Source organism: Rhipicephalus sanguineus, chromosome 8 (genome assembly GCF_013339695.2).
Source record: "Rhipicephalus sanguineus isolate Rsan-2018 chromosome 8, BIME_Rsan_1.4, whole genome shotgun sequence".
In the NCBI taxonomy this organism is placed as follows: Eukaryota; Metazoa; Arthropoda; class Arachnida; order Ixodida; family Ixodidae; genus Rhipicephalus; species Rhipicephalus sanguineus.
The window spans coordinates 115,618,414-115,634,355 of NC_051183.1; the positions used below are offsets into that span (position 1 = coordinate 115,618,414).

At 46.8% G+C, this 15,942-nt stretch overlaps 1 protein-coding gene across 1 annotated transcript in view; it reads right to left on the reverse strand.

The window, feature by feature from the left end:
• LOC119402945 (dehydrodolichyl diphosphate synthase complex subunit DHDDS-like) overlaps positions 1-12,379 on the reverse strand; it is a 31,219-nt gene extending 18,840 nt beyond the window's left edge. The window contains exons 1-2 of the mRNA XM_037669969.2: positions 12,290-12,379; positions 18-202 (exon numbers count right to left, since the gene is read on the reverse strand). Coding sequence (XP_037525897.1) covers positions 18-202; positions 12,290-12,317 — 213 coding nt within the window. The 5' untranslated portion in view covers positions 12,318-12,379. The remainder of the gene's footprint in view (positions 1-17; positions 203-12,289) is intronic.
• Between the last annotated feature and the right edge of the window lie 3,563 nt (positions 12,380-15,942).

The following is a 15,942-nucleotide window of genomic DNA, read 5'->3' on the forward strand; positions in this document are numbered from 1 at the left end:
TCCTTGAGGTTGCTTACCCAAATAAGTTTTTCCAGCAAAGTGCAGTAAACGTTGCTCAGTTTCATTCCGTTTTTCCTAGCGAAGCGCCGGTTGCCGTCTGGGACGATTGCAACATGTCGCGGTACGACTCCCTGGCGAAGCACCCAATGCACGATCCTTTCGTGCCAGCGTAACAGGGCGTCCCCTGTTGGCGAGAGAAAGTCTGCGTGGGAAGCGAAACGAGAGTTGTTAGGTAGCGGCTTCTAGGCTACGCAAGTGTTTTCCAGTAATCATTTGACAGCTGCAAATAATTATCTTTAAGACAGATATTTATTTGACGATACCTTGTGCAATCACATATAAAGGTTAATATTCGACAGAAGTCTCTATGGTTGAGAGGAGTATATGGTTGGCCCTGCGTCGTGGACTTCGAGGCCAATCACCGTAAAACTGCTTTTAAAATGTCATGGCTAAACCAGGTTACACGTTACAACGTCAACCAGTCCACAGGTGTGCTGCTGAGGTGCAGAGTAGCCGCGACCCGACGGCCTCAAGGAAATAACATCGAATCATTCACCACAAGTTAAGCGATGCGCCTTGTATCAAGACAGCTGAGGCTAACGGGTTCTTACACTCCTTAGCACCATTTTTCTTCCTTAAGCCGTCACTTTTGCATGATTGAGCTATATCTCACCAGGTGCCGCAAGGATAGCGACCGATGGGCCGTAGGCCGCTCCAGGGCTGGGCAAAGATACCTTGAAGTTGTATCGCAATACGATACAAGGTACTCAGGCAAGAAGTATTTGAGGTACAGATACAAGATACCACAACACTGATTGTATCCGATAAGATACACTGCAATTGTATCTTAAGATACTTCTATACATTCGCAAATTTGTTATTATATATCTATATAATGTAACACTAAACGGCTATGCACAAAAATGTTCGCTTGAAAATTTATTAACTGCAACCAGTTTTGTTTCGTTTGAAAGAAATGGCTGGCAGTATCTCAAAGGTTTTGTATTCCTTGCTCAAGGTATATTAGTTTCATTCCGAAACAACTTATTGGCGTTGCTTTAGCTGCTTAGCATGACAGGTTTCTGTACAATTCGTTGATCCTTTCACAAGAACTTTCACAAGAGCATCCGCACGATAGTGCACATGCCCTTGTGGAGTTCTACATTAGCCGTAAACCTATTACGGCTTTCGCAGTACCAGATCACCGGACAGGTGTGCATCAGCAATAACGCTGCTAGCGACATTCATTGCGACTCATCGTGCTTACGTAGAAGACATAAAACTGGAATGACCTTTATATTCACTTATCTGCAGGTGTAAAGCGTTACTTAGTAATGCACAATCTTTTAACAATTTTTCTTGCCCAGAAACGTCTTAGACGTTATGTAAAGTTACACAATGCGCCGCAGGACACCACCGTTATTCACACTATATTGCCACTTATATCTCTGAATACCTGGTGATTAATAAGAGTAAGAAGCCTTTAGGGAAGCCTTTTAAGGAAGCCTTTAGGGAAGCCAATATATCTAAGTAAAATAGAAGAGCGGTTCCGTATCAAACACAGTGAATAAATATAGAAACACGGTGCAGGCGGTACCCCCAATTGAGAGCTAATAATAATTGCTGCGTTTTACGTTCCAAAACCTCGATATGGTTATGAGAGAAGCCGTATGGGGGGGGGTGGCATTTCGACCACCTGGGGTTCCGAAACCTATGCACACGGTCCTCTAGCATTTTGTCTCCATGATCCAACGAAATACCTCTGCCGTGACCTTCGGGTCAGCATTCAAGCACCATAACCACTAGCCCACAGTCGCGGGTAACCCCAATAGCTATAACAATTAACCATTTAGGGTGAGACCATAGGAAGTTCAGTGACTATGGAAAATAGCGTAAAACAGCTCGCTTGGATGCTCGTGAGAAAAACGGAGCATTTGGTATTACCATCTTTCCCGAAGTCGTTTGCTAACATCTTTAAGGTGGCTCCTAATAATTTAAGTTACTATAGTGCAAACTAAATTAGGTATTTTACTAAGTAGTAAGCAGAATTTTTGTTACTGTATTAGAGCACTGCACGGGCCGTAATTCCTGGCCCGGGCCCGGCCCGGGCCCGGAACTCGTTCAAATTTACCCGCCCGAACCCGGCCCGGTGACTCAAAATGATGCCCGGGCCCGGCCCGAACCCGAGAAAAAATTTCGCCTAGCCGGCCCGGCCCGGCCCGACCACAGATCAGGCCCGACTGAGGCCCGACCCAGTAATCTCTGTAGGTGGTGTTGCCCGAACATAGAATCGACAGCAAAGTGTTTTAAGTGGCAAATATCTATGCTTTGTTGGCGTATGTTTCGCTAATAATTATACTTTACCATACGGTAATTTCTGGTAAAAAGGGGCTCACGGTGCAAACAGTTGAGCGGACATATTGGATACAATGATTGTTTGTTCGGCAGTGGTATACCGTACCCATTTTTTCTGCAAATACACTGGGGATCATGAAGGGCGTTTTGTAGCAGATAATGTAGCAACGAAAGTGATTTGCAGCACGAGTTGACTTTTGATAGGGAGCGCAATAACAACAAAGGATGGATTGATGGATGGATAAACTTTATTATGGTCCATCGGAATGTGCTCTAGCACGTTGCGGGCCGCTAAGACATCGGAACAGAAAGACCGAGTCTCTCTGCTGCGTCGCAGCCCGTTGGACAGCCCATATAGCTGTTCTAGCGCGGAGCTGGTAATAGAAGCCTCCCATTTGGACCGCTTGATGACTTCGCCGCCACGTAACACGGAGCACCGCCAGAGCATGTGTTCTAGATTAGTCTGGCAGAGAACAAAACGCTCACTTTACTTTGTTTTTATTGCACTATAGTCTATTGAAATTTATAGCATGCTGTAACCACAAAGCCAATCGTGCACCCTTCTCGATATGTACCACCTGTTTTCACCATTGTAGCGCCTTGCCACAGCAAGAGAAACAGAAGAAAAAAAAAACCAAATTTGTGACCGTTTTTGCAAATGCACTAATCTAGGTAAAGGTATGGAACCGCGTTCACCACGTGTATGCGTATAAGCAGCCGAAAGGAAGAAAAAAAAAACTTTCTCATAGCATTATTTTCATACACCACACCACTGCTAGTATATACAGTATATAAGTTTCTTATGACATACTTTATAGTTTACTTCTTCACATAATATTGTGCGAAAAATCAAAGTATCAAGATATTCCTGCTTTAAGCGCGTCATGCTATGTTGCATCACATATCCTGCCGCGCTAAAGCTTTTTGCACTGCTCGCGCTGGCCGCACGGGCGCACCACATCTACCTTGCCAATTGCGAAGGCGTCGGCAGTCCTTGTTCTTAACTTCCACCACTGGAGCAAATCTAGGATGTCTTTGTGGAGCTGTGTAGAATGAATATGGCTTGTAGCTCATCCCTTCACTTCTCTCGTTCCCGAACATCGTGCCACTCTTCAATGCCATCCATAAACCTCCTCTTTGAGGGCTGCTCCTTGCAATTTTCAGCAGTGCATGTTATGCACGGTTTGCACCGTGCTCGTTTTTTTCTCATATTATAATGGCTAATGCCTTCCCAGCGATGTTGTACCGGTAGAAGGTGGCAATTGCACTACGCGGTTAGGACCGGCAGGAAGTGGACGAAGCAATTTAGATGTATTTTCGGGGTTCGTTCGACTTTGGTAATAAAGGCGCGACTAAGCTTCTCGAAGCTAACTCATTAGATGCATATGGTTCGAGGTAAAGGGACATCATCCGGCACGAAATCTGTCATTGTCCGTTTTCAAGCCGATATTTTGCCAAGCGAATATACTTCACCCCACGCCTTGTTTAATGGCCCTATTCTGTTGCTGCACATTCCAATGCTGTTGCGGCAGTATCTCATAGCTCTCGCACTATATAGCGCACTATATAGGGCCTCAAACACGCGGCTCGCGGACCTCTCGCTAGCGTCCCGCCGCCCGCACATGACTGCCTTGATCCTATTTTTTTTTTCTTTATAAGTATGTTCTTGAGATACACAGGCATCACAGATCGAAAGGATATTTTTCGTGAGGCGCTCCTGCGGTCACCGTGTGTTGATACATAACCGTGAAACAGGAGCTATATTTCAGAATCGGCGTCCAGATTTTAGTCATTATTGGTGATACGAAATGACTGGTTCCCCAGACGTGAAAGAGAGACGTCCGTTTAATGGCAATACTAAAGGCGAACTGCTGCGCCGACCACGTGCACGTGCCCTCGACGTCCCTCGGTTTCCTCTTCTTCGATAGAGTCTGGCACGCTCCAAGCTGCTCCGTTCCGCACTATTTTGCAACAATGGGTATCGATATGTTGTGGGAATCCTGCCGCCAAATCCCCTTCAGATATTATCACGTATAGACCTTTTTTTCGTGGGCGCCGCCATATTGCCTAGCGGGCGGCGCCGTCCTTGGTCTGGCAACCCACTGGCGTGTGCGAAGCTCCGCGTTTGTATGGAAGATATACGTGCGGCTGCAGTTGCAGCCGGTTTATTTCGTTCCGGCGCACTGAATTTCGTATCAAGCGATGCGGTCTACGTAGGAAATGAATCTGTGAGACGTCTTGAAACGGTTTGATCCGTTCAGGGTCAATGATGTTAATATACGACGACGCGAACGTGTCGCAAGTGGTCGATATCATATATTTTCCGCACTGTCTGTTGGAAAACCACGTAAATATTTCGACCTGTTCTAGCAGGGCAAGCAAGTGCCGCCACTCTTAGCAGATACAATGAATTCTTTTCGTGGACTGTAATTTTTTAGTTTCTTTTTCCATGACTACCGCTCGTACATGCGGTTGTGCGTGATCACGCCGTCTCGATTTCGTGGCGCGGACGGCATCTGTTTGTTGCTCGCGAACAGTTGCTTATCTTGTTTCTCAACTTTTAAGTGACCGCTTATTACTCGCTCGTTTATTGCCCACCGGTGTGAACGAAGTTAGAGCTGTTTACGGGGAGGTGCTGGTACATATAAAAACGATGCTGATGTTGACATGCCGGCACGCTTCTTTTTCTTTTAAGCGTCGTGATACTTGAGTGGATTTCGGCGGCGATAAGATGAAGATGGTTAGGGAGTTTGTTCTGCCGGTAAGGCACGAAGTGCTCCCGGGCTCGAGCCTTTGATCAGCATCGGAGGTGATTCGCGTTTTTTTTTTTTGTAACTTCATGTACCAGATGTACCGTTTTTGCAAAATTCTTGCTGTCGTTCGCAAAGCTAAGCAGCAAAACTGGCAGTTGAAGAAACACTAGACAAGCGTAACAACGTGGTTTTTGTGTCGCGCGTAGAAGAGAATTAACAATGTTGCATATCATTGCGCGACTGGTCGGACACTGTTCTTGACCACGTAAAAATTTGGCTTCCTGAGGTAGTTGTTCCACACGAAGTGACAGACTTTTTTTTTTTTTTTGCTATTCGGCTTTCATATGGCTCATCGTATACGATACACTCCGCTGTCTTACGGAAGTTGTGACCTCACGACAGAGATCTCGCCACATTCTTTTCATGTAGCGTTCAGAGAATGTTCGGGTTTTACAAGGCTGGTACGGAGCACAAATTAAATGTATGATGGCGGTTACCCCGCTGCGAAGTGAGAGATTTCTCGTCCGTGCTAATACCGGTATACATCAGCTGCAACGATCACCGTGTTGAGCCGAGCTACGAAGCTAATTGTTAGACAAAACACATCATATTAAAATATGATAATACAACGAAGCGAAAACAACTCAGGTGGGTACTCGAGTGGTACTTGGATGTTCTGCACTTTACCGGACAGGGCCGTACTTGACCGCTTATGTTTGTTCGCAAATCTGGCCATATCCGATTGATATTTGACTGCGTGGAACACTGGGAATTCCGGATATATTGCCGCACTTGCCAATTTATAACCTGCAACGTAACACAAACGATGTACGTTGAAGAGTGCACACAACCGCAAATACACCGCGCTTGGTGATGCACGTCGCATACTTATTCTGGCAGCAGTTTACTTTTTATAGTTGTTAGAACAACCAAAAACGGCACAGTGGTTTCCCGATGACCTTTCGCTGGCTGACATCGCAATAAAAGTGAACAAAATCCGCAGGTCAACCTAAAACACGCAAAAATTGTTCGACAACGCCACTCATCCCCGCACCAGCCCGCACACTCCGCGCCTAAGCGCACGAGCCAGAAAGGAAGAAAGCGCTGGTTGCCAGTGCGGTCCTCCTCGCCCGATGCAATGGTCTATATGAGACATGGGAAAGGTCTGCTGTGAAATGACGGTAGTTTTAAAACCTGCTCCCCCCTCCCACGCTCCTACCTTCGTCATTGCCCTAGTCCTTGCGGGAGTAAATTTTCGTGGATGCGGCCCGTTAGCTGAGGTGAGTTTGAGACCCCTGATATGGCGGAACAAGACGAAAGCTCAGACATGAACAATGTGGCCCCAAAAAGCACGTTGTGCATGTCCATCTCGCGCCACATGACCACTGGGAGCCGTCACAGAGTCACAAAAAAAGAACGTGTCTTTAGAGGGATTCTATGTGCAGTCCTTCTTTAGAGGGATTCTATGTGCACGGAGAGAGACTCCGTGCAGTCCTTTCGTTTTAGAGTGGGGTTCTAACTTTCAACAACGTTTCCCCGCTTTGTACCTCTGTGATCGCTCTTGCGATGACATCTCATAAGTATAATTTTATTATATTACATTTATTTCTGCGATTACAGAGTAACATTCGGGAAATAAAATAATAACGAAAGCAAATAAAGCATGGCATAGCGAGATGTTACATATAAGTGGCTGGTCTATTTACTTTTAGCTCGCCCGTTTCAGATATATCAAGTAGCTCATATGCAAGAAGAACAATCAGTTCAGTACTTATCCCTCATAAAACTTCTCCAAAGAGCTTACCCCACATAGAAAAAGCGTTTTTTCAAGATAAAATGTGGGGCTTATATGTAAGCACAAAACGATTTTTCTATTGTCAGTAAATTACTCTTTTACCAATCCAAAAGCACCACGCTCGCCGCGACAAGACTCTTGGTAAGAGAGAAAACTCGCAGGAAAATGCAAGTAACGACGCCAACTTGAAATTTACGCACCAAACGCCGCGACGTCATAGATTCTGACGGCATCTACTGGGCGCAAACCGAACAGGGACATGTTTAAGGGACTGAAATGCATTGTATCTGACAATGGATCGGCATTTAGGAGCCAGGAACTTGCATTGACGAATGCTCAAGGATTGTTGCGGCCAAGCCAGGAAGGGAGAATGCGCAAACCGTCATAGCACTACTGAACAGGGACATGTTTAAGGGACTGAAATGCATTGTATCTGACAATGGATCGGCATTTAGGAGCCAGGAACTTGCATTGACGAATGCTCAAGGATTGTTGCGGCCAAGCCAGGAAGGGAGAATGCGTGGTGGGGTCGGGAAGAATACCGTCCTTCGAAACCACATGCCCTAGAATCGTAAGCTGCCGAGCGGCGAAGTGGCACTTCTTCAGGTTCAGTTGCAGTCCCGCAGCGGAGAGGCAAGCAAGAACTTGCTCGAGGCGGGTTAAATGGGACGCGAAATCGGTAGAAAAGATGACAATGTCGTCTAAATAACAAAGGCAAATATTCCATTTGAGGCCTCGAAGGATCGTGTCCATCATACGCTCGAAAGTAGCAGGCGCGTTGCAGAGGCCGAAGGGCATGACTGTGAATTCGTAAAGGCCGTCGGGCGTAACAAAAGCCGTTTTTTCGCGATCGGCCTCGGCCATGGGCACCTGCCAGTAGCCAGAGCGCAGATCTAAGGAAGAGAAGAATTCTGCTCCCTGTAGGCAGTCTAGGGCATCGTCGATGCGCGGCAGAGGATAGACATCCTTGCGCGTGATACGGTTGAGACGGCGGTAGTCCACGCAGAACCTGATGGATCCGTCCTTTTTCTTCACCAGCACAACTGGAGAGGCCCAGGGACTGCTGGACGGCTGGATTATTCCACGCTTGAGCATATCGTCTACCTGTTGATCAATGACACGACGTTCGGAAGATGACACACGGTATGGACGCTGTCGCAATGGTGCATGTTGACCGGTATCAATACGGTGGAAAACTGCTGACGTTCGACCCAAAGAAGGCTGGTTGTGGTCGAAGGAGGCTCGAAAACGCTGGAGGAGTTGGACAAGCTGTTTCTGCTGCACAGGCGTAAGGTGGGAATCGACAGCTTTGCAGAATACGTCGATAGGATCAGCTGTGTCAGTTGCAGAAGTGATGGCACAAGGCAGAAGTGATGCCGTGTCTCCAAGCGTTGTATCGTCGAAAATGTCAGCAAAAGTAGTGAGGCTCCCCAGACATTCGCCGCGTAGTAGGAGCGACGGGCAAGCAGAGACGTTGCATGCGTAAAGTGCCGCAGAACCATTGCAAAATTTGATGACGGCAAACGGGAGGACGAAGGTTCGGTGACGCGCACTCGTTACAGATGGTTGAAACAAAACAGTAGAGTTAGTGGCAGCAGGCGAAAACACAGGCACTAGGACGGCGGACAAAGGCGCGATGTGGACGTCAGCTGCGGCAAACACTTTAGGGGGACTGCGGTCGTCGAGGTCGAGGTCAGGAAGGGAGAATGCTTCAGGTGTGGCTATGACGGTTTGCGCATTCTCCCTTCCTGGCTTGGCCGCAACAATCCTTGAGCATTCGTCAATGCAAGTTCCTGGCTCCTAAATGCCGATCCATTGTCAGATACAATGCATTTCAGTCCCTTAAACATGTCCCTGTTCAGTAGTGCTATGACGGTTTGCGCATTCTCCCTTCCTGGCTTGGCCGCAACAATCCTTGAGCATTCGTCAATGCAAGTTCCTGGCTCCTAAATGCCGATCCATTGTCAGATACAATGCATTTCAGTCCCTTAAACATGTCCCTGTTCAGTAGTGCTATGACGGTTTGCGCATTCTCCCTTCCTGGCTTGGCCGCAACAATCCTTGAGCATTCGTCAATGCATACTAAGTGCTTATAGTGGGTAAAAATGAAGTACATTGACCTCTGAGGAGCCTTAACAGAAGTGATATACCAAGTTTCTGTAAATTTCGTTGAGCCAAGGTCCCCAAAATACGACGAATACACTTTAAAATCCATGACGTCACGTGCGAAGATTTCAGCGCGAAATTTCAAAATGGAACTTTGACCTTGATTGTCTACTTTATTAATAGACTCATTGATGGCGAAATTAATGACGTTCGGATTCTCTATCGGTCTAAACCGATTCAATCTTTCACTTTAGGGACCGTTTAAGAACGGAGCAAAGTCCAAGCCCGGCCCGACCCGAGCCCGCCACCTCAAACCCGGGCCCGGCCCTAAGCCCGGAGCTTCAGGCCCGAGCCCGGCCCGGGCCCGCCGTGAAAGCTACTTTACCCGGCCCGGCCCAGCTTTTCGGGTAGGCCCGAGCCCGTGCAGTGCTCCATACTGTATACCCCAGGCACGAGCACATTATGATATATTTGTTCCCAACATCGCAGTGACATGACAGTAAACTCAAGTGTAGAGACTATTGAACATCTCTTGTGCCACTGTCCCCAATTTGATGAAGATCGCCGGACTCTCCAGTGTGCCTTGAGTAGACTCGATGATCGGCCCTTTAATGAAGGAAAGATCTTAGGAGCCTGGTCACGCAGCACTTCAACCCAGAAAGCCACACGAGCCCTCCTGCGGTACTTGAAAGCAACTTCATTGAGCGACCGCCTGTGAAACTCGGCACTGTGTGTGTGACGTGAAATGTGTCTATCATTGTCTCTCTCTCTTTTACTCTCTTATTCCCCCTCCCCATGTGTAGGGTAGCAAACCGGACGCATAGTCTAGTTAACCTCCCTACCTTTCCTAGATGCCTTCTCTCTCAAATGAAATATAAGTATTCAAACACCAGCCGAAAGGACGCACACAGTTAAAAGTAAGGATAAATCAGACCTTACCGTGGCAGCTCGTTAGTGACATATTGCAGTAAGTGGACCAAAAAACACACAGAGACATAAGTAATGTAAGGGATGGAAAAGACGGACAGCTGAGAAAGAATTTGTGCTAACAATAAAAATTTGATTTTGAAAATTCATTGAATAAATAAAAAAGTCGTACGCCAAGATAGCTTCTGTTAGGTGAATGCTCGTTCTGTTAGATCCAGCATTGCTGCTGGTGGCGCTACAGCTGTTAGAAACTTATTTGCATATCTCATTGCATGTAAGTTAAACTTACATGCACGAGGTTCTTCAAATCGCCGATCTGTGAAAGCCTCAAGACGCAATGCAACCCCATTCTTGTATTCTTCAGACTTCATGACGAAACAACGCGTGAGAAACTCCGATTGCGACACTACAGCGTCATCAGAATTTGTGCGAAAGACGCCGCACGCATTGGAGCACGCGGCACAGGATAGTGGATAAGAGCCAGTGTCGTGGCTATGACAGAACTAAAAAGAAAAAAAGAACACCGAGTAAGCAATAGGGCGGCTGGGCGTCGATGTTCGCGCGCTTGTCTTTCGATACGATGCGAGCGCCACCACGTCACTCTGCTCCATCAATACGGACGCTCAGAGCTCATCAGCCTTCTCTGGAAAACTCTGGCGGAAAGATAAAGTAATGTCACTGACTTTTGTTTTATTGGCTTAGTGGCAGCAGTATCAACGTGAGAAGCGGAGTTCACCAACGTTTATTGTTTCGCACCGCGGTGTTGCAGTGTCTTGTATCTTAAGATACACATCATATTCTTCAGTGTATCGGAAATACAAATACTGATACACGTCTTGCGGGACGTATCGCGATACAGATACAGGATACCCAAAGAGTATCTAAGATAGTATCTAAGATAGATGTATCTTCAATACGTCCTAGCAATGGGCCGCTCATATTTCATTCTCCAGTACGTCGATAATATGCAAACGCTAAGGAGCGTGCGTAGAAATTAAATCTACCTGAGAACGATCAGCGGTGTAAGATAAATAAGAAAATTGTGGTGGTACCTTCGGGGGAGAAGTTAAGGCCATAATGCATGGATCCAGGCGTTGACTGGATAGCTAAATGAGAATGCTTACTGTACCATTTCGCTCGTCTTTAGCGTCCGTCTTCATCAGTCCTCTAGTCTTGAGTCATATTTTTGTTCTACGCATACAACTATTCAACGTGCCATGGGCACGGGCGTCTAAATACACCGGTGGATCGAGCTTCAGCGATTCACAGGTTTAAAGCTTCATAATAAATTACGCACTAACCGCAGACCATAAATAGGCCTGCTAATGATCCTAAGGCTCACTATATGGGTTCAATTTGTTTGAACCAAATTGTGAAGACCGTGTCATTGTCCCTTTAACGCACGCTTTGCCCTATGCCGACGGGTCTTCTTGCATTTCTTCCTGATTGATGTGCGGCCGCCTTGGCCGAAAATCGACACACCTGCTAAGTTGCAACGTCGGGACACATGTATTCATTCACTCCACATATTCATAGCATTGTTAATATAGCAGCCACAATACACAATATACGCTTTGTATGGGTAGTGGGTAAGCACAGTGAGATTTCGATGGCCCTTGTCAGAGCTTATGGAATTTTGTAAAATTGTTATCATTAATGGCTAGGCGCCTTTTTGTGCCTGCATTTCCCAATGACGATAGATGCATCCCACTCCGGTACTCATAATGTGATGTGGCGATATCACTCAGAAAAATTAAAAGATATCGTGTCATAGACCTATAACATGTGAATCGCAAAAATAGACATGCGTTTGCTGTGGTCACGAAATTTCGCCAGCCAGCACACATTATGGTGGTACATAACTATAAAGCATGCGCGTCCGTTCCTGGAGGATCACACTGGTGAACGGCAGTATAGGTGCCGTGCTTTCTTGCTTGGTAACGCTGTAATTGCGCTCTCGGTTCACTCGAGAAATATGGCCACAGGCAGAATGATGATTATTATGATCGGGACGATGATGAATCTTTTAACCTTTATTTATATGTGACCCATTGATTGCGGGCATGTAGACTATTAGGAAGTGAAAATTCGCAACCATAATATTTAAATTATTACCTTACCGTGAGCCCCAATGTGGACACGACCTGTAATTGAAGTCACAGGACGGTTATTCTCAAGTGTGATTCCTACGGACATGCCACTTTCCACATTCCGAGTAGTTGCTTGGGGCTGTGTATCATCAAAATAACTGGTTGCAGCGCGGTAACTTTATAAGATATTATCTCAGCGCTGGACAGCAACGGCTTAGATCTGCTCGAATCATACAATCTTGAACTTATCTCTTTAAGCGCACCTGTTGTTTGGCTTGTTGAGACGTCCATGTCTGCTTCCCGATGCGAATAATACTATTCGTTTCTCTGCTTCATTTCGTCCGTGCCGAAGAACTGCAGTGCAACTGCCAGCGAGCGAAGCGAAAAAACACAATGATAAATTGCCAGCTGTGCGCAAGTGTCCGCCGCACTTGTATGACAGCAGCATAGCATGGCTACAGACTAAAGTGACAGCCTTATGTGTTAGTACACCTAATGGTTTTATTGTCTATTGCCTGCTGCCCCGAGAGCAGGTTTATTGACCTTTCTTATTTTCGCTTTTTAGATTAGGAAATTCGGTATTCACTGTATCAGTTCTTCGTGTCTCACAGGCCACGAGTACATTAAGTGCCAAATCCCAGTTGTTCCTTCAAATATCTGCTGCAGAGCTTGGCCATCTGTATAAATAGGCCGTCAAACTAAACCGGTCACTTACATGGATGATTGCTTCAAAGTTCGTGTAGGCCTTGCCAGGATTCGATTTATAGCAATTCAAATTGGCTTTTAGATGCGAAGCAGATTATGAACGAGGGCTGTCCCCTCAGCGTGACCAGTGCCCCGCGTGATACCAGATGTATGGAAGAAAGAAGAGAACGAAGTGCTGGCACGAAAGCAGAGCTCGCGCATGGTGTGCGGAAAAGAATGTTTGCCTGAGAAACTGTGCGACTAGATATATGAAAGAAAGAAGAGAACGAAGTTTTCCTCGTGCATGGTGTGCAAAGAAATGTTTGCCTGACATATGGACGTGCGATAGAGCGCTCGCTCCACTGCGGCGCGTGCTCTCTAGTATAAGTCATGCAAGCTACCCACTACACCATAAATCATGCACGGTACCCACTTCGCCTTAAATAATAGTCATTCATGCAAGGTACCCACCACGCCATAAATCATGCAACGTACCCTTATATGCGAATCAGCTTATGAACGAGGCCTCTCTTCCTGACGTCGCGTCGACGCAGCCAGCGCCCCAGCCGATCCGGAGCGGCGGGCTCGCGAAGCTGAAGCGAAACGGGCGCGTTGGCATCGCATTCTCAAACTTCAAGCTGCAACCTTTCAGGAAGAGCCATTAACTTTATACTTTACGGACCACAAGGCCGTTATACTCAAGGGAAAACGTTCCCCTGAGCTTAAAGTCATATGACGAGTAGCATCAGGGGAACTGTTCTCCTGAGCTTAAGTGATATATGACAAGCAACAACATCAGGGGATCTTCGAATAGAAGGACCATAAACAGTGATGAAGAAAATAAAACATATACAGAAATCTAAGTCGACTCATGGCTGCTTCCTTGTCTGTGGATAGCCTACTTCAAACACAGTTGGCGTTACCCCAATATGAAGCTGCGCCCAGAATTCGCATGAGGCAGTATCGCAATCGTCGGTGATTTTTTTTTCTTTTGCACGTGCCCCAGCCGCTCTAAGCTGTATTGAGAATCAGATAATGTTTTCGTCGTGGTCACGCATTATTTTCACAGAGATGTGCTATAAAAAACAACCTCTGCATAGAAGGCAGTATGTTATTTTTCTTCATTAACAAAAAACATTTCTAGCTCATTCCTCCTCGGTAAAGGATTCCTACATTGTGTGAGCTAGCCGGATTGTTTAGCTGCTTGGAGGAACAACTGTGAAATGAGCGAGCACTAGTCCCAGTACCCCATCCGTGTATTTCTAAATTATAAAGCAAAACATTTCAAAACTGACATCGAAATCTGGCAAAAAATGTATGTTCAGCACTTTCACATACCGAAGAGAACGGGAAGGCGGAAAAACGTGGAGAATGTTCGCGCTAAGATGCGATCGAGCCCCCAACCCCGTGCTCACATGCCTCCGCAGTTTCGCTTTGATCGCGTACGCACAGTAAGTGGAAAATGTATTGAAATAGGTTCCTAAGATGGAACCCTCAAGTTACCGGGACGGTAAAAGAACACAGTCACATGATGAGGAATACCTAAAGCTCTACGGTGAAGCACAGTAAATTTCGAGTCAAGCATACCCCCAAAACGTAAGGAAGAATGTACCACCACAAGGTATGTGAGCCTTCTTTCATATTAAGCACGCATGCACATTTGCACGCACCAGCTACGGTCAGGGAACGAGAACCAGCTGTAAGGAGTGTACCGACAGGTCTATAGTACTGAGCTGTTTCTGATGTGACCGTGGAAGCACGAATCCTTCCTTTAATGTTCTTCACGCGCCCTGTATAGGAGACACCATCCGGTACTTTGCGGCACGACAACACTTAATTTTCCGGCAATAGGCTTTAACTTTATGACAGGGACTGCCACGAATATTGAAAATGCCAGTGCGGACGTGCGTATTATCTCAACGCATCCTAGCTCCCGTTGCACAGCAGTTAAATAATGCTGAAGTCTAGCGACAGGCGTCCTGACTTGTGCATGACGTGTTCATCACGATGCAGACCCCTGTCATAACGATATTACAATAGGAAGCGTAGGAGAAAAAGGGGATTCTACTGCTAAAATCGGCGCCAAGCCTTTCAAAAGGCATGCGTGCTGATTGGGAGCACTCGTTTGGGCTTCTGTTTGATTGTGTCTCCCCGTGTTCATATTGCTATCACTGCCGCTAGGTGACAACGAGATCTGTGATGATACGGCTGCCTAGTCGACAGCTAAGGCTTTTTTTGTAGAACATACATCACGGGTTATGGCGCGGGAAAATATTACGTGGTTTTAACTGACTTAACGCCGTAAACACCAAGAGACAGGGGAGCTGAAGGGAAGCCACAGCGATGGAGTGCAAAGCAATACAAAGTTAGGACGTCATCACTGACGTCACACCGCCTGCGCGCGGCGTGGCTACACAGAACCACGGCGGGTCTGGAGGAGCGCGCTCGCTCTAAGAAGCAAGCGCACGCGTCCACACTTGCAGTGACATTGTCTTCTCTCACCTCTCACGCCCGACTCCGCCCTACTGCCTCCTTTGCTCCTAGTCTCCGAGCACGCTCTCCTCCTTTCCGCTAGACGACCTGCATGTCACGACCCTCCAACTCGCCCCCGTGTTGAACAAACAGCGAAGGAGCGGACAGCGGACAAATAAGAGAAAAACGACAAGCGCTTGTCTTTCTTCCCTCCGTCGTCCATTGTCCGCTCCTGAGCTGTTGAAGATGGATTGCCAACTAGCCCACTCTCAAACCTCGCCTCCTTCCTCCAGTAGCATCCGCTGTACTGTGCTCTACCCTCCCTTCTCCTCGCTGTCACATTTCTCCTCAACCTCACTTTTCTTTTGGACCCCCTTGCTATACTATGCCATACATGCCTTTGTTATGCTTTACCCTTTCCCCTCCTTTCCTTCTCCTTCTTTGCCACGTCATCCCATATCACTCCTCCTCGTCCTCTCTTCTCTTTCCCACCGCTTGTTATGCTACACTATAGATGCCAATGCGATGGCCCCTCCCCTCCTCTTTCTTTAGCCTTACCCCTCCTTTCGATCTCCTTCACCATTAAAATCCTGACTTACCTTTCTCGCCCCCTTGCTGTACCACTCTATATATGGCTGTGCTATGCTAGGAGCTGCTTGCACATACTTTGTACTCTGTCCTTACAGCTCTGCTGTAAGAAGGACAGAGTGGAAAAAGAGCGCGGACTCACAAGAAACGAAGGATATTGCGGAAGAGTAGA